Source organism: Anser cygnoides, chromosome 1, assembly GCF_040182565.1.
Source record: "Anser cygnoides isolate HZ-2024a breed goose chromosome 1, Taihu_goose_T2T_genome, whole genome shotgun sequence".
Taxonomy (NCBI): Eukaryota; Metazoa; Chordata; class Aves; order Anseriformes; family Anatidae; genus Anser; species Anser cygnoides.
Genome location: NC_089873.1, coordinates 99,779,487 through 99,804,615, shown reverse-complemented (window position 1 = coordinate 99,804,615; position 25,129 = coordinate 99,779,487). Strand labels below are relative to the sequence as shown.

General features: G+C 43.0%; 1 protein-coding gene across 5 annotated transcripts in view; it reads left to right on the top strand.

Annotated features, from left to right (window-relative positions):
• Positions 1-25,129, top strand: part of GSK3B (glycogen synthase kinase 3 beta) — a 153,669-nt gene that overhangs the window by 62,806 nt on the left and 65,734 nt on the right. For all 5 annotated transcript variants that reach the window (XM_067004041.1, XM_067004045.1, XM_048047669.2 and 2 more), the window contains one exon: positions 18,943-19,026. In XM_067004041.1, the coding sequence (XP_066860142.1) occupies positions 18,943-19,026 (84 nt within the window). The remainder of the gene's footprint in view (positions 1-18,942; positions 19,027-25,129) is intronic.

The window sequence follows — 25,129 nt, the reverse complement described above, 5'->3', positions numbered from 1 at the left end:
GCCTTTCAGGACTACCACCATGAATACTATGCATCTCTCCTTTTGAAGTTCAGTGATTCACTGCTGCTTGTGGTTTCATCTAAATTCTAAGCTATTTTTTTTCCATCTTGCCGTTCTAGCTAAGACAACAAGGCGGAGTGTAGGCATGCGTAATGCTCCTGAGAGCTGGATAACGCTGCTGTTGTGCAGAGCTCGGGTATTGAAACAGGCGTGGGGTGGAAATGGTGTCCCAGTGGGAACCTTCTACACCTGTCTCCCAGTTGAGAAGAAAAGTATTTTGTAGGATATAAATAGAGGATTAGCTGATCCTTGTTGAGATCAAAATGGTGCTTTTGAGACCGCTTAGATGTTTGGTGCATGCAGTTACTTCAAGGCTTTGTATTGTACCATTGTGTATTCTCTTATAGAAGTCACACAGCGTGAGATTGCCTGGTCGCAGAAGATTTAGCTTAAACGCTTTTCACGTCCAACAGTGTTACGTACCTGTGGCTCTCACTTGCTGACTTTCATTCTTATTTGGTTAAATTATCTTTGGTGCAATGTGCCCTTCTTAAGGTGTGCTTGGAGTATGTTGTCAAATGATTTGTCTTCGTTTTTTTTGCTAGTGAACACAGATTTTTACCTTTAAAATACTAGGCTACTAGAACTCAGTACTTTTATTTTTTCCAGTATTCTACTGTGGTAACTGTACAGTTTATGGGGGAGAAGGGATAACTGATGAAGTGTGAGAGACAGGAGGGACAGAAGAGACCCATGGGCTGCTCAGTAGAGGTTTCCTAAAGTAAGGAGATGGGACAGGTCTTTTGTGCATGGAGCTCCCAGGCCACTGAGCTGTACCGCCCAGCACTGTCTGCTAGCTCAGTCCATTCAGCTTTATTTAAAACCTTGTAAATGAACTGCCTTTTATCCCTAGGTCCCTCCTTGAAGAGGGATAACTCAAATAAAGCAAACAAAATGAGGAGGGTTTCAGGAAACATGGAAATCAGAATAATTTTTGATTGCCGCTTCGTTTTCTTGCATAGATCTGACATTTTAGAGCAAACCGACGTGCTCCTCCTAGGAAGCTTGCAAAGCTTTAGGAGCCATGTAACTAACTGGTGAGCGTTTCCTTTGCTACTAAAGGCAATAGGCAGTGCCCACTGCTGCTCTGAAAAGTTAGCACCAAGACATGAGAAAATAATGAAAGGAAACTATTTAAAATGTTTTGTCAGGCCTCTGTAATGCAGAGACAGAGGCGCTTCAGACTCTGTAGGGCATATTCTGGAATTAGCAACCCTGCCAGTTTTTCCTGTGACTTGGATGCTTCCTGTTCCTGGGTACAACTGAGAAGATGAGATGTGAGTGACAAACAGGCTTATTTTTAGGCTGCGTGATACAAGGAATCACTTTTCTGCTATTTTACGTAGCGCTTTTTTGAGAAAACCTCATCTTGGTTTTGTGTCCTCCTGAGGTCATTCCCGCATGTTTTCTGTCTGCATTATGCAGTGAAGTTTGGCAAGTCCAAGGCTAAATTTAAGGATGGTGAAGACAATGAGGTTTTGTTGGACGGCCTTGACTTCTGTATGATCTACTGCAGCAAGTTAAGCTGGATCTGAATTGTATTTGAAGGACTTTGTAAGATAGGATCATGTAATAACCCAAAATAAGAAGTACTCATGGAAAGATAATGAGAAACTTACTCCACTAAGGAAAATCCTATTTATTGATGCTTTTGTGTTGCATTGATACTTGTTTTAAAATATAAGGAGTGATGCCAGTAAAGAGGTCATCATGAATTCTACTGTTTTTTGGGCAGGTGAAAGGAAAATACCCACTCAAAATCCAGTTCTGCTTCTTTGGAGTGAGATTCAAGGTGCGGTGTATCATATTTTTAAATACATGTTACAAACTCTTAACTAAGTAGAATGCAGTCTCCTTTTTTCAGGGTGGGTTTTTGTTTGTGGTGCCTGTAAGAGTGAACTGGGATGAGTAATCAAGGCTCCTACATGTGTCATGATGCAAATACCTGGACTATATACATCTATATTCCAAAGTTCTTCTAAAATTTGAAGCCCAACCTAATTGTTACAGACCCAACAAAGGTGTTCATTCCACCTCTTGGTTTGTGATGTTCCTTTGAAAGCCCAGGCCTGGTGATTAGAGTGCTGAGTACTCAGCTAAACAGTCAAAATACAAACAGCCTGTCTGAGTCATTGAAGCATAATAATGCATATGTAAAAGAACAGCTGGATCTAATTTTGATTTTTTTAATTCGAGAGGCACTCTGATGTCAGAGAGCTAGATTGTACTTACCTTTTTTTTCCCCTCTAAATTTTGCCAAATGAGAAGGAGGACAGAATATCTGACTTGATGTCTTTTTAGGATCTGTCTGCTTCTGTGTTACTCATTTGAAGATACGTCTGAGGATCTGTTTATCAGACTGAGCTCGCTGGCCCTTGTGCATTCATTTGAGTGTAATGTCACCAGAAAAATGAGTCATAAAGGTTGTACCAAGTTTTTTGGACTTGAAAACAGGCATCTCATTTATACTAGATGGCTGTAGCAATGCAAGCATGTTGATTGATTGTAAATGAAATCATTTGTTGCAGGCTACTTAGTCCCTGAAATGGGACAGTGCAACTTAGCTATTTATCTGGAGGCTTTGGTGGGGCAGGCTGCTTCCTGAGCTCCAAGCCACGCTGTTTGCCAGTCGTGTTGCTCCCTTTGCAAGTGTACAGAGGAATTTTTTTCTTCCCTCTCCTCCCATCCCAACTGTATTTTTTTTAAAGTTGAAATTCATAGTGGACATTCATGTTGCTTGTGTGAACCCAGTAAGGCACCTTAGTGGGGAAGTTTGGTGTTTCTGGTGAGTAATAGGGAAGCTTTAAAAAGATGTGTTGCTGATTTCTTTTAGAAGGGCAATTAGTAAGAACCAAGCGTGCAAATGTGGAAACTGGCACAGTAAAGTTTGCTGCTCCAAAACCTAGTGCATGGGCTAGGTAATGGTAGGAAGATTGAGTTCAGTGTTGTACATAGATGTACTTGTTTTTCCTTTCTGACCTTGAGCAACTGTGTGAGCATATTTCAGATTGAGTCTGACCGGGAGCAACAGGATGTAGAGCAGGGAATCTGGGGTGAGCACCAATTTCTGAAGAATTCCTAAGGACAAATACTTACTGTTTTCCTTTGTGGTGCCCTGTTGGACATACTTTTTTAATAGTGAGCAATTCTGAGTTATAAAATTATAAGGTGGTAAGAGCTGATAATTTGTAGTTAAGGCAATGACATTATATATTTTTAACCTACAAACTTTATATATATATGTGTGTGTGTGCGCTTTATTATTTTTAGGTTAGATTCTTGTGTTAGTGCAACATCACAGTAAACTGTACTAGAATTACATTTCTGTGAGACCTAGGGGCTTCCTTGATTACACTAGGGTTATTAACACTCCTCACTTGTCATTTAGGTACCTGCAAAAAGCAACAGCATGAGAGCATAGGAAATAAAAATGCTCTTTCCCCAGAGTGCTAGAAACCACAGTAGGTGATTGGAGTGAGCGTTTGAAGAGCCAGAGCAAATAGTCAAGGACTTGGTACAATGCATGCTTTTTTCTTTTTTTCTGAAAAGTCAACATAACTTGGGAAAGGGCAGAAAAGGACGTGGTTTGCAGATAATATGATTGATTTCCTCATAGGCAATGACTCTGCATCTGTAACAGTGCATAACAGGCATAAAGGTTATCTGCTTTCACGTAGGGCTAACAGCTCTAGTAGGACAAGAAAGTAGTATGAAATGCAGGAAAACTAGGGCAAGCTGAGGGTTGCCTGGAGTGTTGGAGGCATAACAGGCTCTGTGTACTCGTTGAGCAATTTTTGTGGCAGCATGAAGGCCATCAATTAACAGGAAGGATAAGCAGTGCAAGGACTCTTGTTTTGGGTTCACCTGATGAGTATCTCTGGGAAAGGGTCCGCCTTGCTGGTGAGAACATCCCGTACCCAGCACACATGCACTGTGCTGTGTGCAGGCAGTGTAGAAAGTCCCTTCCTGGTGGAGCACTGAGCTGTGGCATCCTGTCCTACTGGCTCGTCTACATGGATCTTTGTATAGGTAATGAATCCGTAGGTGACTTTGTGAGTAGATTATGTGCTTTCACGGGGAATTAAGTTCAAGTGAGACCTCTCTGAATTCAGTTGTCCACCTAAACCGTTGGAAGCTTAACCTACCTTTAAGGTTTATTTGAATTAGATTGTCCCAAACAATCATAACGCACAATATGGTGGCTATGCCCTTATCAGACCTTGTGCACTGTAAACACTAGTGTGTTGGGAGCAGCGCTGTCTTGCCTACACAAGCAGGTAGTGCCACGTCTTCAGAGCGAAGCACCTCTTCAATCTTTTGTGCTGAAGGGGTTTTGAATGCAGAAGAGTCTCAGGGCCCTATTTTGCCTGAAGCTTGGTTTAAAAAAAAAAAAAAAAGTGGAAAAGTTCAGTGTGCAGGGATGGGGTGAGGAAATGAACTTTAGGCACAATCCTGCTTCAGTGAGGCAGCTGATAGTATTTCTTTGCATCTGCAGTGAACATGTTGCTGCTTAATGCTACTATCAGAAGGGGCTATCCTGAGAGCTGCTGCTAAAGGCTGTCTCTGCTCTGGCTATGAAGAACAATATTGCAAACCTTGTTCCCATGACTGTCGATCTAGAGGCAACCTCTAGGCAGGTGAAGTTGATGGCTTTTGATCTTTGGTCTCTTCGCTTCTGATAACCAAGAGACTCTTCTATAGCATGCTCATGCTTGAGCACCAACTTTTAGCACCTGCAGCTCCTATGACATAAGGCATTGTAAAGTAGAAGATATCTTCAATTTCTTAAAAATGTATTAAATTACTGCTTACAGGGCAAAGAGGTTTCATATCTTACTTCCTTGCTTCTAACACACCATTATAAATAGTCCATGAAATAAAATAAAACAAAATCTTACAGAGACTTTGAAACAAGTTATGTTTACGTTGGATTGTAGTTATTTTTCGGAGGCCAATTCTGTAATTTTTCAAAACCTTCAGAACTGTATTTTAATACGTTCCAGAAGAATACACATAAAACATTATGGAGCAAGTTTATTTTTTCTATCTCATAAAACTGTCAATAGAAAGCATTTGGTACAGAAGGTGGGTAGTAGAGCAACTTGTATAAGCTTTTCTCTTGCACGGTGGAAGCAATTCAGGAGAAATTTCGGCTTCTCAGGAACAGCATAGGGCCCATCTTGATACACACTAGGTTCACCTTTCTGTGTGGCAGCCCTGCTTCATTATCACTGGCTGATTATCACTGGATAAAGTTGTCATCTTCCTGAGCCTAGGAAGAGGAGGATAATATAAGAGATGGGCTCATGCAGGTCCCATCGCTTTACCTAGGTAGGTGTTTCAGGCTGGCTTTGAAGACAGATGGTTTTCAGGAAAATGTTGTAACTTGTGTGCATCCTGATTGGTCTGTACTACCTTGGAAACCTGCACAGTGCTTTCTATATCAAGTAAAGACTTGCCCTAGCCAGGTAACTTGTGGGAGGTGCTGTTGCAGATTGAATTCAGTGCCTTTTTTGTGATTTCTCATACAATTATTGAATAACACCCACACTGTAGTTTTAAGGGGTGCTGCAGAACAAAGTAGGCCTAAACTTCTAGTCCAGTAAAGGGGGTTACATAAACTGAATTTTTGTAGAATCATAGAATGGTTTGGGTTGGAAGGGACCTTAAAGATCATCTAGTTCACTTCCCTTGCCATGGGGAAGGACAGTTCCCACTGGATCGGGTTGCCCAGGGCCTTGTCTAGCCTGGCCTTGAACACCTCCAGGGATGGGGCAGCCACAGCTTCTCTGGGCATCCTCTTCCAGTGCCTCACTACCCTCACAGTAAAGAATTCTTCCTAACATCCAATCTAAATCTCCCCTTTTTTAGTTTAAAACCATTCCCCCTTATCTATCATTATCTGCCCAAGTAAAAAGTTGGTCCCCATCTTTTTTATAAGCCCCCTTTAAGTATTGAAAGGCTGCAATGAGGTCTCCTTGGACACTTCTCCTCTTCAGGCTGAACATCCTCAGCTCTCTCTTACCCTGTCTTCATAAGAAAGGTGCTCCAGCCCTCTGATCATCCTCGTGGCCCTCCTCTGGACCCGCTTCAACAGGTCCAGAGTGAATTTTGCTGTTACTAATCTAGATGTTAATGCTGTGGTTGTTCTAATGTACTGTTTCTCAGAAAAAAAAAAGAAAAAAGATGATGCAAGGAGATAAACAGAGATGCTGCTCTTCATCTCTTTACTGCCCTGGTACTGAAGGGTAATGTGTCAAGCAGAGAGTTTGTCTTGAAGAATAAAGCTTTAGCATGAAGATGCACTATTATATTTGGAACTAAACATCTCTATTTTTTGATTATCTTGAGTGCTTCTTGTAGCAGTAGCTGGTAGCTTAAGAATTTTGTGTTTACCCTTTCCAGTCATCCTCTTTTTGAATGAGTTTTGTCATGCTTAGGTATACCATAGCATTGCTAAGACAGGAAGGACTTCCCTGTAGGGTGAATCACTGTTGGATTCCCTCCCTTGTTGGAGCGTTGTGATCTTGCTGCTGGTATATAACAGTCCTTAAAAGACTTTTGGTTTCATTGGAAGCTATCGAGTGTTCAGGAGATGCTTGGTAGTTTTTTCAGGGTTCTGCTTCAGAAACTTAGTCTGAGAGAAGCAATGGGTGTATCTTGTTTTGCAGCTGGATGTCACCAAGCTCCATGCTCTTCATACCTCTGAGTATATATAGCTTTTTGAATACAGAGCAGAAATACTTAATGGGTTTTTCCACTTACTCAGAACTGCATGTTTTCTACCTGACTGTGCATACTGTGAATTTTGAGCAAATAAAAAGTTCATGGTTAAGGAAAACGAGCAGGGCAGCTGGTGAGAAATTTGTAGCATGGTGGGGGCATTTGCCTTGCCTAGACAAGCCAATCTAATATGGTTACCCATGGTGTTTGCAAGATATCTCGGGCCAGGACAGGTGCTCTGTCTGGCTTGGTTGTCGCATGTTCAGTTTCCTGATGCGATATCTAAAATGCAGACAACGGAAGTTTTTTTTTGTCTGTGTAATGGATGCAGGACGGTTTTGGTTTTTGGGGTAGGCATAAACATCTGTGCTCCTATTGATCTCTCACGTGTATTTGATCGTTCAGTGCTTCAGAATATGGAGCTGGGCAGAGTAAAACACATGCTGCGGCTTCCTGGAAAAACACATTTGTGTGGATTGTTCTGTATGCTACAGGTAGATTCAAGTGCATTTTTCACAATGCGGCTTTATGAAGTGCCAAGACTGAGAGAAGACCATTCTTGCTGTTTCTGCAGTTCACTGACTTACTCATTGCAGAGCTTTTCCCTTTTGTAACTAGTGAGGCAAGGGTCTGAAAGATGAGCCTTCTCTCATTACCCAGCACCAGTTCATCCCCGCAGCATGTCGTTTCTACGTGGGAGACCTGCAGGTAGTCATCTAGCGGAGGCTAGATCATGTGTATGTGTAAGGGTTGGTATGAGGTTATGCAATACAATATCAAAAGCTGGGAGCAGTGTTAACAACTTCTGTCTTGCCTGTGTAGTTTTTGGGTTATCAGGAGCGTGACATGGGTTTGGCCATCAGCATTTGGCAAAGTAGGAACTGCTAGACTCTCTCTTAGCAGTATTTTGTAGCCTTCTAATAAATTGGTTAAAAGTAACATTCACAGAGGTGGGAAGAGGCATTTCCATGACACAAATTTCAAAGGAGAAAGCCGTCTCTTAAGTCTTTGGAAGAACTGTTACTAATAGGGACTGTAAAGGTAGAACATGCTTCTAATTTGCCTGAGAAGAAGGTTGACATGAGAAACAGAAAACATGAATGATTGTCTCCTGAACAAAGGAACAATGGAAACTGAGATCTTACAGTGGGAAGTGTACGGCAAGGTCAGTGTAGGGTTTTGCAACTTGCACTACTGATAACAGTGGATTTTTTAGTGAAGTTACCTCATGAGAATCTCCTCTTATGTTGTAGGATAAACACAAGAGGATGCATTGTCCATTGAAAAGGTGGCAGGTGGTTTAGGAAACACTTCCCTACGTGATTGATGTGACTGACCATTACACAATGTCACAATGTTATTGAGGCTCCGTGTTTCACAGACGCATTTTTGAAAACAGCTAACGGGCTTAGTATGGGAAGTTAAACTTGTGTATCTTCAGGTTTTCGGGTCCCAGGTGACTGGGAACTACTTCTTTGAGTCTTCCTCGGAAGCATCTGATGATAGCTGCTGTTGAGATGGTGTGATGTGGTGCCCATGCTGTCTTTGTTTCCTTAGTCCCTTGGATTCACCAGTTCACCTGTATTTGCTACAGGGTTTCGTGCAAATTCTCTGTTCATTTTAGAAGCAAGATGGGGGTCCAGGACGCTGCTGATGCTGCTCCTCTCTCCTACAGCGGTAGCATCACTACTGCCTAATTCCCAGCTGTGACTTCAGCTTTTTGCTGTTCCTTTCTTGAAAACTTGCTGCTCTGGTACCAACTCTGTGGTCGTGCCCAGGCACCTTAACAGCGATGCCAGCCAGCGGAGGCCTGAAAGAGCTGGAGAGGGAGGCCCAGCAGGTGGGATGGCTGTGGCACTGCCGGCCCTGCGGCCTGGGGCCCGTCTCCTGCCCTGCCACAGCTTGCAGCCCGGTGTGTGTGCACCGAGCTCAGCTCGCCAGGCAGGAAGCTTGGAGCTGGTGAGTCAGGCGGCGTCTGACGCGCCGCGCGCTCCCCGGCCTGGCCGCAGGGCAGGGACCTGGGCGAGGTGGGCGGCTGGCGTGGGGAGCCTGAGCGGCTGCCGGCCGTGAATCAGGGCCTGTAGGCTGCCCGGCCGTTGCAACATGCTGCTCAGACATGGCTTGTGACACTCGCCCCGGGGCAGGCTTAAATTCAGAGTTGCCTCCTCACGCTCAGGAGGAAAGGGAGCAACCGAGCCGATAGACTTCCTGCGTTTGTTGCTCCAGCTCTGTGGACCTGGCCCTTGGGGGATTTTTAATTTGGGTTCCCATAAGGTGATGGTGTAGAAAGTGTGCTGCTCCACATTCAGAGCGATGGGTCAAACCATTTTTACCTGCTCCTTTCTTTCTGTTGGGGGTTCTTACTGTTTTCTAATGTGCTGAGTGGTGAATCTAGCTGTGGCGCTGCGGCTTTGTGCTTCTTATAAAAAGCATACTTTGCTATGCAAGTAGTTACCAAAAACTATTCCTCTTCTCTATACTGCTTCTTTTGGGAGGAATTTAGACTAGAAGCGAATGCAAAGATTTCCTAATATTTGTATTTCGGTGCTGCGATGCCCTTTCACCTAAGGAAATGATTTCTTGAAAAACGCGACAGCTGGAAGGGCGCTAGTGCTGACTGAGGAAGAAATTCCAAAGCCAGAAATCTGATAACCCATTTTTACCAAACGTGAAGGCTAACTTGTCTAGGAGCTTGTAGTGGATTTGTACTTTGACATAGTTGGCTTTCTCTTTTATGCGATAGATTTCTTGCATCTAGCAAAAGGTCAACCCATGAAATTGTTTCACAGCTACAGGAGGAATGTACTGCTGCCGTTTAGGATGAAAATTCAAGCTTCCTCAAATACGTATTTGCTTTTGTATATAAAACTATGAAGAACTGGTTTTGAAACGTTCTTATACATATGTTGCTGCCATCCAAAATTTGGTAGGGTATGTGTTATCTTAGGCATGCTTATCTCAGACCTGATACTCACGGGTGGAGGTTTAAAATATAGCAGTAACTAACAAGTGCCGATATTTGCTGATGACAAATTTACCAAACAAGGGGCTGGGGAGCCCTCCAGGAGTTTGGGAGAAGAGTTGTTTTGTATATGTGTGTGAGGCACGGGCTGTAAGTCCCTGTTTTAGCTTCACTGCTGGAGCAGTGACCTGGTTTCCCCCCCGGAGGAGGAGCTGCCCAGTCTCCCTTTGAGTTTAGCGGCGAATGGTTAACCTTTCCAATGCTCGGTCATCTGGGAGCTCATTATTACGACTTGCACTTCTGAAAGATTTAATTCTGCTTGGCAAATAATCATCTGAAGGCAGCTAATTCCACTCACCAGTTAAACTCCCTCTTTGCTCTCAGCTGGTCGTCACCCCTTGCTTCCCTTTCTTCTGTCCTTATATTTGGATGCTTCCTCCACGTTCTTAGGGAGTCAGAAATTTTCATGTGGGTTGAAGTTTAAAATCCCTAAGCACTTCTAATGTCAGACATCTTCTGCCATGTAGAAATAGTCTGAGACAAAGCACAAGTAAACATTGGAGGCAGCACTTACCTGTTCCCTAAAAAAATAAAAATAACGACCATGAGAATTTTTTTGTTTTGCAAGTCCTTTGAAATCTGTTTGCATGAAACATCTGCTGCATCATATGTAAGAGAAGGCCAAGAGTAATAAAACATTTCATTAATGTTTAATAGCATAGTGATTAGCAACTCAGCAAATGTCTTATGCCCGTGGGAGATTGAAACTTATTTGATTAATAGATTAATTGCAACCTGTTCCGGTTCTGATTGCAGGTGTAACTTGCCATGGATGTTGCAGACTCCCTGAGGACTGATGTTATAGGCATACTTAAGTTTTGTTTCTCCTACTAGTTGAAGAGTTAAAAATCAAAATATGAGAAAAATCCATGTACTGTTTCTGTGAAACTAAGATGATTTTTACTGTCAGTTTTTCAACAAGAGATGCTCTGTGCTATCTCTGAAAAAGAATGGCTATTATCTCTGAAAGCATAGGGCTGCCTTTTAGAAAGTACGTTCTCTTTCAATTATTCTCCTTCCTGCACTTTCTTATTTCAGTGTTATAATGGGCTTGAACCAGGTCTCTGAATTTCAGAGCTAGTTCTATTTTCCCAACTTTTGTCGGGGGTACACTGTAATTCCTGCTGCATCACCCCTGGCAGGGCACAATAGATGCTGTAGGATTGAAATTTAGAACTAAGCCGTTCATCAGGTCACAGGATTTGAAACAACCACTTGAAAATGATTAATTGAATTTCAGGTTGTGGTCTAAAAGGGACATGGGGCTGTAAATCAGTTTCTGTTCCAAGTTTGGTCTCGAGCTTCCTGAGCTGGCAGGAATTTAGAAATGGTATTAAGCCTCTGAGAGGCTCTCAAACTCTGCTTCCATTCAGAGGGGGCCGCAATGAGCTAACGAAGAATTTGGCTTCTGCCCTTCAATTAACCGCTGAGATGCGGGCAGGAAATGAAGGAAGAGTCAGAATTTTTCTTCTGTTCTCCCAAGGGACTGAGGCCTGTTGTGTGCTCTCTGAAGAACAAAAATAAGCCTTTTCTGTTTCCAGTTGCAGGAAAAAGTGCAATAGCCAAGCTCTCCATCTAGGGACTGTCTTGTGGTGGCAAGAGCAGGCTGGAGATGACATGAAATGGCACTTCCCACTTCCGACTAGATACAGAAGATGGGCAATAGGCAGGCTGACCCTTTGCAAGAAGGGATGCAATGCCTGAGTTTTTCGAGGGGCAGTAATGCAGTGAAGATATCAGGCAGGGTGGAAGCGAGGTGTGTGTTAGTGTCTCAGCTTTTCATCCAGCATGCTTTCTGGCAGCTCCCTCATTACCACGTGGTGGTGGTGTAATCCGCCTCGCTTTTGGCAGGTTGATGAAATCTAGCCCGTATTTGAGGTACCCGTGCTGCTTTTTGCTTCTTCAGTTTCCATCAGGCTGCAGTAAATCCTGGGCGTGCACGTCAGCAGCTCGCTGCCCGCCCCGCGTCCACGTGCGGAGCCCCGGCCACGCTGTGCACGCCGACCTCCCGCGGCAGAGCACGCCTCTCGCCTCGCTCCCAGCCGCCGCTTTTTGCCCTGCTCTATGCCCATGCCAGGGCTGAAGGTCGCTGCGCTCGGTAGTAATTTTTGGCTAGAATAGAGCTGACACGCGCGTTTTGTGCCTCTGACTCTTCCTGGGTGTTCTGCACTAACAGCTCTCAGGCCAGCATTTCAGAAACGTTTTGCTCCGCAGCCCCGCTGTGTCTCTCTGTCTTTTGTTGCTTCGGGATCTTAATTACTAGATTTTTACATGAGGACAAACAGTGGAAAGTTTGGCAGCGTTGTGGAATTCGGTAGGGAAAGGAAGCTTGCGTTGCTTGCAGTTGGGTAGTAACACAGAAGGACGTGCACAAGCACTCTCTGTCTTGGACCCCCTCGTTCATCCGTTCATCACGCTTGCAGATGAATTGAATTCATTATTCTCACGTTGCACAGGTGCTTAGTGTTTGGGTTTTCCCTTGTGGGAAGGGTTGGGATTCCTGTGAATGGAGGCAGGAAGAGATACAAGGAAGGAGTGTGTCTGCATGGGGTGGTGGTGGTGTTTAAAGCAGCAAGTTTATATTTATGCTATAAACTGCTGGTTGCTATCACTGATTTCTATTTTTTTCCTTAGGGAGGCCTTGAACGCTAACAGTATACTAATGAGTGAGATATCTTTGTCTCTAGGCCTTTCTGGATGATAAAATTCACAGTGTTTTAACAAACACTAATTCTCTAACTGCATGTGCTTGTGTTATTCATTGGTAGAGGTTGGAGCAGGACGTGGCACCTGGACTTTCCAGCCCATGCGTTAGGGCTGCTGGGCTGCAAGCCTTTCACAATCACCAGTGGACCAGCACTTACGGGGGATGGTGGTTGTGGCAAAAGGGTTTCTTTCGAACATAGGTCTGCCCACGCTGGAAATATGCTGTGACCAGCAGGAAGAGGAAGGCTGGGGAATTGTCTTAATCCATGATTCAAATGTAAGAGAGGAAAACTGTGATCCCTGCTGGCGTTTCTCACTGCTTGAAATTGCTTGACCACAAAATGGACTTTTCGTGGGTGTCTAGCTACTGATGGCTGGCATGGGCAGATTCCATCATCTGTTTGTAGAAGGAAGATAATTCTGTGAGCCCCAGAATAATTTCTGTCACTATTTTGGTAACAGAAAGACAGTGTTAAAAGGAGCCTTGTGACTGGCAGTGTTTGAAATGCATGTTTGAGGAATGGCCCAGGCAGCTTCAGGAATTTTTAGAGAAGAAGAGGTGCACCTTTTAATTTGCAGTCAGTCCAGACAAGCTTATGGTGCACCAGACGTAGTATGATTGGAGATTTACTAAGGATATTAGTGAAAACATGCTGATCTTGATGATCCAACTTCCTCTTGGTAACCTCTGTGGTACTACCTCTGTACCACAGGAGGCTTCTGTGAAGCACGACAGCTTCCCCTGTGGGTGTTTTGTCTTGGGATGTCTTAGGAAGCTGAGCCTAGGAGGTATGGCTTAAATGTTGTGCAGTCGTATCTGCCAGGCATCGAGCGTGGCTGACTAGGATCACGTTGGGACGCCTCTGTGCTTGGAGTCCAGCCTTTTCCCTTTTGGGGGAGATGGACAGGGTAGTGGGGCTTCTTTCAGCTCTGTGAAAATGCTTTACATCTCTCAGGGTCTCAGCCTGATCCTGTTCTCTAGGCAGGTTCAGCAGTGCAGCAGGTGAACATGAGTGGAGGTGACTAGCCATTCAGGCTGTTCAAGTGGAACAGGAAAAAAGGCAGGGGAAAAAGAAGAAGAAAAAAAGCCTCGAGGCTTCATCATTGCCTTCATGCCTCCTGCTGGAAACTAGTTCCTTCCTCTGCTTTGCTCATGACCCCCCTGCTCCAGCGCATCACTTCAAAAACCTTTACAGAAGAACAAGAAGCATGGGAGAATGGAGAAAATCATGGAGGAAGCAGAAGAAATGACAAAGCTGCTAATGTGAAAGACATAAGAGGAAGGTTATGTATGCTGAGAAATCTGGATCTACCTGTGCTGCTTCTCTCTGTGTGTAATGCCAGACTTCATGTGACAGTTGCCCTCCATTTTATGTTTCCAACAGCCTAAGAGAAAGATGAGGCATATTGAGCTTGAATATTCAAAGGCATTGCCCCCAAAAAAACAAAAACTAGTTCAAAAAGTGCAAAAATGAGAATTAGTTTTAGTTGCTGGTCTTATTTTAAGCAAGAAGGATGTTGTTGAAGTTGTTTGTTGAAATGGGTTAGTATTTTATACCTGAAAAATGAAAGCCTTTCCATCTTCTCTCAAGAGGACAAGAGGTATGCAGTCTTAAGCGGTCACAAGAACCAGGTCATATCCTTGGTGTGACACAAGGCAAAAATTCAAGTTTATAGTTTTCCCCATTTCATCTGCTTTGAGCATCTTCCTCAAAGAACCTTGCTGAGACTTCAAACAGTTACTTTGAAAAGGAAAAAAAAAAAAAAAAGGGGAGAAAAATAATGCATGCCCTTTAGCTAAGGAAGCTCTGAGGAATTCTTCTCTGAACTGGGCCCAGATGATATTTCTACATGTCGTTGGGTATATATTGATCGTGTCATGTTGACAGAGGCTCTACAAAACTTTTCACCTTCATTTGCTGTGGTCCAGTTCAGGAAGCTGCAAATCCATAACACATCGTCACCTCTGAAGATTCAGTCATTTTGTGGTATTATTTAAAAAAACAAATCCAGATTAGGGGGTGATAAATACAAACTGACATAGCCCTAGAAATCTCTGGATGGGGACAGAATGAAGTGCATGTGGGGAAGATGGTTATCCTAGTCCATTATAGCAGATTAAGGTAGTGAGGCAGAAATAATCTCGATTTGGTGGTTTTACATCAACTGCAGCATTAGCAAATTATGAGGAACTGGGGTGTAACCTTGGAGAGGAGGCATGAGTCTTCATGCATCAGCTTTACTGGCTATTGTTTGAAGTTATAAATCTGATGATATCTTGGCAATCTTTAACCAAATCTTTAACTTTGAGCAACCAGACTTATTCAATATAATGAGTATCTAATATAATGAATATATAATTCAATTTAATGAATATATAATTTGATACAATGAATATAACACACAGTAAGGGCTAGGTAAGTCTACAGAAGAGATGAACAGGTTTTTGTCACATTAGGTTTGCTTCAGTAGCTAGTGAAAGGCTGAAGTGCACAGGTTGTAAAGCAGTCTTCTGGATCTGCACATCAGCAGCCCTGTGCATTCTGAATAAAGCCATGTATTTTAGATAAAGAAATCCAACCCCAGCAGAAACCCGCTGAGTGATCTGTTCGCGGTGCTGTTAGTTTTGCTTCTTCTCAAAGGAAGGCACGCTGCAGGAGCTGTGTTTCGGATAAGCGGGAGTCTGATGGATCGTCTCTTGTGGCGAGGCTGGTGCTGAAGGGTGATGTTGCCGTCAGTGCCTCCCAGCCTGAAATTCACAATTGGTATGAAAACGAAACCTTTTTTCTGTGTGAGTAGTGTTGGGAGAAGGGGGAGGAAGAATTACTTCCTCTTTGAGCCTGACTTTTCACCTATGTCGCTCTTGGAAGACAAAGATGAGGAGTTAAGGACAAGCATGAGCTTGATGTTTTCATCCACCCTGCATTTTGATCGTGCACTGTCAGCCTTTCTCTTCAGTGTGTTTTGAAATGGTTTTAGTCTGCATTATATTTAGACGTGCCATTTCTCTCTTGTACTCAGTGTAGGACATCTGTCACTGTTCTCTTCGCTGAGGGTTCCCTGCTTATAATCTGATTTTTTCCTCGGTGTATTTGTGCACTGGTAATTAATGGCACGCTTTATGATGTGAAATCGCTAGTACTTACTTAAGAGGTACACAGTGAAGTAATGTGTAGTAATGTGAGAGTTCTTGAAGCGTTAATTGGAGAAAAATAGTTCTTAAAAGCATCCGTCTGTGACACAAACATCAGTGTCTCTTCTCCCTGCCACATCCAATCGAGCTTTTGTGACCACTGACGTTACTTCCAGTTGTAACTCCATCATGAGTGATGATTAAAAGTCAGCTTGGTTTTGACGTGGCTGAGGTGACTGTTTGGCTAAGATGACAGTTGTTTCATTCTGTCTAGTTCTGGGACGTAAGATCTAGGTCACTGTGTAACTGGTTTATGAGCTACCCCTGATATTAGCACCGGTTGAAGCACTGCTCGTCAGTCTGCCGCAGATGGACTGGGTAGGAGCCCAAGGAGATGGATCCGAGTGGAAGGCATCAAAGTGGGCACAGATTGTACTTCTGCTAGGATGAGATACCAGAGTGTAAATATAACTTCAGCCTCTCGTTAAAATAACTCCTCCTGATTCTTTCCAGCAGATCCAATCAGCATATACGTTCTATCTTAAGAACATGAAGCCATAACTTGACTTCGAGTGTATACGTGTATTTTAAGAAGCTAGTAGAGGGATTGCTAAAATATTATTTACACCTACGTGCTTAGTACATTCATGTTTCCTCCAGTAATTCCCTGAGATAGAAGGTATTATTACCACCTCACTGTGAGATAGGGAGAAATAAATCGTTTGTCTTATGTCATGCCATGAGTTGCTGGTGGAATTGAGTGGAGGTGTGGGAACTCCCAGGGTTAGGCTCAGTCCTGCAGGAACAGTCAAGCACTGTAAAATCCGATTGGAGAAATTAGTCTCTTGTCGCAAGAGGTGTTTCCATGACTGATAGGATCTAGATCCACCCCTGCTTCATCTCACTAGCTAAAATCTGCCCTAGGTTTTAAGGTTCCAGGGTGATACCACTGCCTGAGCGGTGGTGTGTGCGGTTCGGATGAGGAGCGAAGCTAAGGTCTTTGTGTCAGAAGTGTGAGTGATACCATGCGTCACAGGAACGCCAACCACGGCTCTCCAAGTTGATTTCTTCTTGGTAATATCTAATAAAGAATGAGTAAGCGGAGAAGTTTTGAGCTCCTGTTCCTACCAGAAGAACTCTGTTATAGATGTAAGGTATGTTGGTGAGGTTACGTGATGAAGCCTGTATTCCTCTTTGCAAATCCACCCCATGGGATTTCAGGAGGCACGTGAAAGCCGCTGAGATCTCTACCTGATTTCTTCTTATTTTCTCTTTCCATCCTTCAGGTCAGAACAGGTCTGTCTTGGTGCGCGCCTAACGGACCTGGGCTTTAGTTCACAAGCCAGACAAGCTTGGGGCCTTGCTCTCCCCTTAACGACTGGCTGGGTAATTGCCAACTGGGAGCTGTGTGAGATGTCACTCATGTTTGTAAAGAGCTGAATAATACTGAAGTATTTTTTTTCAGTAAGCTGGTGGCAGGATGAAAGGATTAATGATATTCCAGCCTATCTAACACCTCTTTTTTAAGGCGACGTGGCTTAGAGGAATTAAAAGCAGACTTTGTGGCTATGTTCACAGGAGAAGCTCTCTGTGGTTCTTGCAGAGCTCCCTAAGCTTCGCTAGTAGTGATAGGCACTATATGTGACCCTCGGATACAAAGAGCATGACATCAGTATTCCAACAGCAGCACCTCACGAAGTAGGTGTTACTTTGGCGCATCAAAGTATGCGAATGTGTCATGGCTAAACAGTTTTCTTCCCAAATATTCCTGAAGTTGTCAGCGTTAATGAAGCTATTAAGACCTGTGTATTACTGATCCTAGCTAGTTAGGATGCACGATTAGCAACCCTGTGATCCAAATTAAATTCAGAATACCTTCTGGTTTTGAAACTGAAGATTATATAGGCATTGAGGAAGTGATGTGCAAGTGTGGCGATAGGAGAAAGGAGTAGCAACAGCTGTGGAATAAAGTGTAACAAACATAGCTGGGTTGATTTTACTTGTTTTTACTCATACTTGCAGTCCAAAGTTTCACTCATTTTTGTTGGTTAGGCTAGAGGCTCCCTGATTTGTTTAGGGCTCAGTTGCAGTGGATATTGGAGTAAAGTTGCCAGTTGATTATGTACGTAATGAACTGATTTTATTTTAACGTTTTTTTTCAGATTGATATAAAATGGGAAAATAGTGTTATTTTCTCTGCCCACATCTAGTTAAACCTTGGTTGAACAAAAGTGAGAATGGAGTTCCCTTCTCAATTACATGTCTTTTTGTTGATACTGCAAAGAATATGGTAAGGGAAGTGCTCTTCCATCACAAACCTGTTTTTCAGGGTGGAGGAGAGTTGTGTAGGTGGAAACGTTATGTTTGCTTTTACATTATTTTTACAGCATTCAAGGAGAAAGGCTTCTAACTATTCTGATACCTTGTATTACTGTAAGATCAGAAAACAAAAATGCAAAGTTAATGTTTCCTTGGCTTTTGCCACTGAAGCTTTGATAATGTGAGTAGGTAACTACTGGGTTTTGCAGTGGATTTGTGGGCCTGTATTTTAGAGAGAAAATGAACTCAAAGATGTTGATACTCTCAGTGGTAAAGTAATTGGAAGACTAATCAACTGTGATTCTTACAACAAGAAAGCTGTTGCATCTTTCCACCTTCCTGTTGTTCTTCGGCTCCTTAGTTTGTCAGCTTCTACATCTGAAGTTTAAGGTATTAATTGCAGTACTCTAGCTTCTTGAGAGAAGAGTTGTGGTTTAACCCAGCAGGCAGATAAGCACAACACAGCCATTCACTCACTCCCCCAGTTTGGGATGGGGGAGAGCACCGGAGAAAGGTAAAACTCGTGGGCTGCTATAAAGACAGTTTAATGGGACAGAAAAGGAAGGGAAAATAATAAAGAATCACAAAGCAAGTGATGCATGATGCAGTTTCTCACCACCAACTAACTGATGCCCAGACGGACCCCACGCTGCGGCAGCTCCCTCTGACCAGCTCCCGTGGGTTTATTGAGGAGCACAACACCACCTGGTATGGGATGTCCCTTTGGCCACTTGGGGTCAGCTGTCCTGGTTCTGCCCCATCCCAGCTCCTTGTGCACCCCCAGCCCCTCACTGGCAGGGCAGCACGAGGAGTTGAAAAGTCCTCGACTCAGCACAAGCACTGCTCTGCAACGAGTAAAACATGGGTGTGTTATCAGCTTTATTCTCATCCTCAATCCAAAGCACAGCACCATACCAGCTAGCCAAAACCAGCACAAGAGTTTTCCTAATTGTTTGGTTTTCTCTTTTTTATTTTTCAGAACCGAGAGCTCCAGATTATGAGAAAGCTGGATCATTGTAACATTGTCCGATTGCGTTATTTCTTCTACTCCAGTGGTGAGAAGGTAAGAACAAAAAACTGGAAAATGCCTCCTAGTAACAATCTGGGCCAAACTGAGCTATTTCAATTTATAGAGACAAGAAAGAGTGTGAAGATAGTAGATGTGCTAACGCTGAGAAAACACTAGTGGTACTAAACAGGTTGTTTTGGAGCAGATCTCTTTCTTTGTAGCAGTGTGGTGGTCCATGAGGAATAGTGTTGTTATTGTAGCAGAACAAAACAGATTTGGATACACTCTCCCTCTTCTTGAATTCAGTTAAACACAGCAGGGCTTCATCCGCACATTCTAGCACTACCTTTCTGTAAGAACAGATACGTTTTCTAGGATTTAACGTTAAGCTCACCAGATTTATAGCAACTATGTGATGTTTCCCAAACCCAGTCTCTATATATCTCTATCCCCCTTCCTTGTGTCTCTACCATATAGAAACTAAGCTTCAAAATCAGAGGGGGAAAAAAAAAAGTATGATCACGTGATTGCAGCATTTATCAGAATGTTTATACACCACAGGGAGGAGCAGATAGCAAGATTTAATAAATCTCAAGAAGTAGGTGCTGCCATGTGTTTTCTTTCAAAATGTTCCTTTTTTTTTTTTTCTTTGAAAGGGAGTACAAGATTTTGTTTTAATGTGAAGTTACAGGAGAGTTCAGGATGGAGTGGGCATCAAGCTGGCATCTGGTCCAACCTCATTCATAAAGCAGGGTTACCCTTAAGGTCATCCCCCTTTCCTCTCCCTCCCTCCCCCCACAAAAAAAAAAGTCTGTCTGGCTTACGTGGGAGTTAGGTTATTAACACTGAGAGGTAGGGAGTGAGGCTAGATGACCTTCTGAAATACCTCTGGTCTCTTTTGTATATGTATATAGCTATAAATATTTATATAAATTATTAAAATAATTTGTATGAATGTTGTAATTTACCATTTTATAAGCAGATCATATCCTTAGTTGCCTTCAGATGCCAGTACACCTGCAGTGCTAAAAAGGACTGTGTACCTGAGCTGATAGCAGTAGGAAGGCCATTAACTGCGGCTGCCACAGTGTTGTGGGTTGACAGAATGGGAGAGGCAAACCACTCCATGGCCATTGCCCCTTGTCTCCAGGAGCTAGGAAAGGAGCTGATGCCTCCAAGATGAGTCGTCGGTGGCAGGTCGCTGCAGCCCTGTGCAGCGCACAGAGGGAGAATTGGAGGAGCCCTGTTGTTACCTCTCTGAGAGCGCCTGGAGGACGCCTGGCCCTGTGCCGTGCCTGTGTCCATAGAAAGCTTGCAGAACCGGCTTGCAGGAATCGAGGAGAAATATGTCTCTTTTCAACCTCTTTTTTGGGTGGGGGAAATCATGCCTTCATCTTTCTCTCCCCTACAATTCTTTGGCGAGCACTTACAGTTTGATATGTCTGTTCTTTTGGTGGTAGTGCAGTAGAGGTGTTTTATTGATGTTATATTGCGATCATTTAGCATGTAACCAGAAATTGTAAGAATAGAAATACTGAGAAGGAGGGCTTGATTATGGATTCTTAATATATTTATTTTTTAAAGCAGTTTGTAACTTGGCCAGTGGGAGGTAGAACTTCAGGGAACAAGCAGAAGGCAACTGCCTTATCTAACAGCTTTCAGAAATCTTCTGCAAACAGTGGAAGTGTTAAAACTTGAGAACAGTGTTCCAGGAGTTCTTCTCTAACAATAATTTAAGTAAAACTCTTTTGGAAATCTTTAACTTGATGTTGAGCTTGTTGACTAGATTTTCCACTTAGCTGCTTCAACTCCACGTGGCTAATTCTTGGCAGAGCTGGGTTTGTTTTTAAAAATGCAGCCTCTGTCCCACAACAAGTGAATCTTAATGCTTCAGGGAGAAGTTTTCTTTCAAGTTCCTTTTGCTCCTCTCTGTTCGTGCCTCTGCTTTGTGCCTTTGAGACTTCCACTACCACCTTGTTGCAAAGTGGGACAAATGTGAACCAGTCCCTAGGGCAAAGGTGCACTCAGCCCAGCGTCAGCAGCGATAATGTTCCTATTCAGGTTGCAAGGTCTCTCTGCAGTTCTGCACAGAACGATGCATAATTGGCTTGTATTTCCACGTTGGCAGCAGCATGTGCAGCTAACTGCAAATTAGTTTGTCAGCTGCTGTTTGGGAAAAGCTCTAGATAGTAGCAAGTTGGGGTTCTGAAGCTCATCTGCTGGGGAGGAAAAATAGCCTCTTTTCTCATGTTTCTGTCAGCTTGGGAAGGAATAGCATCTTTTCCTTCATGTTACCCTCATGATCAAGCTGGCTCTTTGGAGAGTGGAAGAAAAGGAGAAAAGTGTAAGGTGGTCCCATTCGAGTCCCATCGGGTAACCAGGAAGGGCACACAGGAAGCAGTTGCAGATTTTGATGCTAGATAACACAGGGCTTTTTGTAAAGTAATTCTTGAAGCCGAGTCCAGTGGGAAGAGTAGTGTGAAAATCCAAGGAAAGTATAGCAGAAAATCCTAGCAGCATAAGTGGAACTTAAATAGTTTACTGTCTTCATGTAGAATTCAGCATAAAGTAAACACAGATTAATAACAGTGGATTGTTAATTAACTAAAGTCAAGCAATGACGGGAACGCTTCAGAAGTAACTATTATGCTGCTGATTCCTTTAATAAAATGGTTTCAAACTGAACTTAATTTTGTTCCCTACATATCAAAGATTCTCTTGCACAAACGTTTTCATGCTGCCATGTTCACTCCACGTGTTGGTCCCAGCTGAAGCATTCCTTGGACTTCTCTCCTGTTATCTGGTGCTTGACACCAGTGTCTCTAAGCCCATATATATATATATATATATATATATATTTTATTTTTTTTTTCTGTTAATATCTGAGAAGCTTAAATTTGTCTTGATTTCTAGGTGCCTCAAAGGGTTTCTCCAAATCCAGTCATTTAGATTGGTGTTCTTTGAAAGCTGTGTGCCTAATAGTCATGTTAGTTCATTTTAAGCATTAGGCATTTTTAGGCATTGAGCAACCTTAAAACTGGTTTTATTCTGGCAAGACAGAGTTCAATTCTGTGATAGAAATCTGGAAACAACAGCAAAAATCAATTCTAAATAACACTTGATAGTGAGACTCTTCTTTAGCTGCATTAAAGTTGTAGTTAGTTTGTAGAGATTTGAAGTGCTCTGTTCACCCTTTCAGGGGCTTTCCATAGGATTGGTTAAAGTGTTTGAATGCCCTATATTCTTTTCTTGAGATAAACTTCTCATTTTTATTTCTTCCATTTATTTAAGCTTCTTTTCTGCCTTCACCAAAAGCAATCCAGCATTAGCAGCAGGGAATTCTTATATCAAACATGGCTTTGACTGATTCCTTCTCCTTTGTTTTCTGTGACTCTGTGAATCCCCCATTTCTGAGCATCTTTGAATTTATATTACCTTTATATAGGTATATCTTACATAGATATGTGCATGTATGTATTTGTGTATATATATATATATGCATTTATATGCACACATTTATACCTTTCTATATATTACATATATTGTTTTACATACTGACTATGTATTAATCATGTTTGACTAATAAGTTTCAGTTTAAGAGAGCTCACAGAGAGCATGTAATATATGTTAATAAGACAGTTGACGGGCTTGGCATTCAGCTTGCTTCTATAAACTATATCCTCCTCAGTTCTGTCTTTCTCTAAATTTACAGACGTTTGTCAGACCTGCTGAGTAACTCGGTTCTTCCAAAGGATTTCCTTAATGAGTTTGCCAGAGTAGATTCCGATTTCCTTTTTTTCCGAGGCTTTATGAGATGACTGATAGCAGGACACTGACTTTTGTAGTTCTAATGTGCTTTTCAGTAGTCCGAAACCTGTAATTATGACTAGTGGAAAGAAACAGGGGAAGAAAGAAGAACCAACTAGTAGGTTGATTTGTGTGTGGAATAATCTCTTGATGGAAGTAGTTGCAAGTCTTTTCCACGCGTAGTTCTCTGATTAGTGGTTTACCAGGTAATCCATGGCAAAAATGGGCAGGATTGTAGGGCTAGACAACTCTGCTGTGTGTAGTGATAATTTTGGTATTCTGCCTCATGGTAGGGTCTTGACCAAGTTGCCCACTTGGCTGGTCAGCTTACCTCCAGGAGGTCAGACTGTATTAGGCAGTCATACTCTTCTGGTTTGGTTTTGCTACTTTTCCTTAATTTCAGGGACTGCAACATGATACAAAAATGTAGATGTTGATGTAGTGAAGCATGTAGGGGCAGGGGATAGTCTTTCTGCCTGTCCTTTTTAGCTCAGTTCTGCTGAGGACCTTTTGAACCATGCTCCAAGGGAGGCTGGACGTGGACAGACTGAATAGCACTCTCTTTGGCTCCTGTGCTGAGAGTAATCCCCAATGTTTTGCAGCCTGAGCTATCATCTTAAATCAGTGGCTGCTGAATGAAATTATTCAGCTATGTAAAACCTGAAATAAGGTTTCCTAATCCCCATTTTATTTCTCTGCGTTTCTGGTTTGGATACATCTTTGTGGTATTTCATAACCGTCAGGTTTTCTTGTGTGGATGTTTTTGAGTGTTTAATAGTCTGATCTGATCCTGATCCGTGCCCAGAAGAGGAAGAGAGGTCACTGGAGAGATTTGTTCCTGCATCAAACTGTATAAAAGTGAAGTAAATACTGTTTTAGTTGAGTAATCATGACTCCAGTTATGTAACGTTTTTTTCTCTTTAAGGTGGCTTGGTATTCAGAGTAGTCAAAGAAAACGTATGAAAGCTCACAAATAGGCAATACGCTGACTTTTTTGTGGAGGCTGAGCTGGCCTTTCTGCATGCTTTAATTGATTTTTAGTTTTATTTAGCCTCAGCTGTGAGGGCGTGCAGCCAAAAGTCCATGCAGACTCAGGGTAGAAATTTACTCCCATAGACTTAGACTGAGGTTTAAAATAAATGCGCAGGAGAGAGCGCACAGCAGTTCATAGATGCAGCTCAGTGTGCAGCTCAGAGGCGCTTTGGCAGCAATGTACTAAGCTGCAATGAAGAACTTTGGAAGAAGGGAGCGACTGGCCAGTGGGAAATACAGGCTTTGCTGAACAGCTAGCGTTTCTCCAGGATCATATCCCTGTTAGGAAGAGGTACATCCTCCACCTTCAGAGGCATGAGCATCACCATTCTCTCTTGCAGGAGTGACACCCACCCCACACACCCAGAAAGACAGTTTTTGCACAAAATACTCCACTGATGACACAGCCTTGATCCCAATTCCAGATTGACACAGCCTATGTGAATGTTTTGCAGTGGCCTAGTAAAGTGCTGAACGGCCATTACTACAGATGAATTTAGTCACTACGATCCATTTAATCCTTGGCAGATCTGCTGTGCTGTCAACAAAGGAGCAATTAATGCCAATTATGATGAGTTTGTGATGTTGGTAGCTCTGTAGTCCTTGCCTGAGGTCTGCCAAGCTCATTTCAAAAAAGGCACCAGTCATCAGATAACGATTATCAGTTACTGCTGCTAGTGCTAGCAACATGCTGGGAACTTCCTCAGCTGCAGCTATGAGTGGTCTCTGATTTTGAGTAGGTTTTGTTAGCAGAAATAGCAGTTATGCCTGCCTGCAGCAGGGCTTTGGAGTAGGCAGCAGTGGGTCCTCTGTGGTCGATGCACGCTGTGGAAGTGGAAGGCTCCGTGATTTCTGTAGGTTCCTGACCTGTCCCATATGTCTGGTTGAGTCACTTTTGTCTTCTCAAACCAGTGCTCTACCAGTTCTAGCCACTTCTGTGATCTTCTTGGATGGCTGTTAGGAGAGCAGCTAGTATTTTTTGTGCTGAGGCAGGTGCAATTTGGAAACACACTGTATGCTGTCTTGCCTAGGTTGCTGTAATGAGTATATCCTGATTCAGACATTTCCACTCAGCCTGGAAGTAGCACACAGGCAAGAAGATAATGCATGTCCAACAGCTCTGCTTCTTGCCTTCATGGCAAGGTATGCAGGACAGCCCCATCATCCCAACTTTCTCTGCTGATTTTCATCTTCCCACAGGTTTGTTGCCAGCTGATGGCATAGTCTCTGCTTGAAAGATGTTGTTCAAATATCCATAGATCACCTGTGTCAAAGATCACAGATCGATTCCAGCTTTCAGATGTTGGGAGACTGCTTC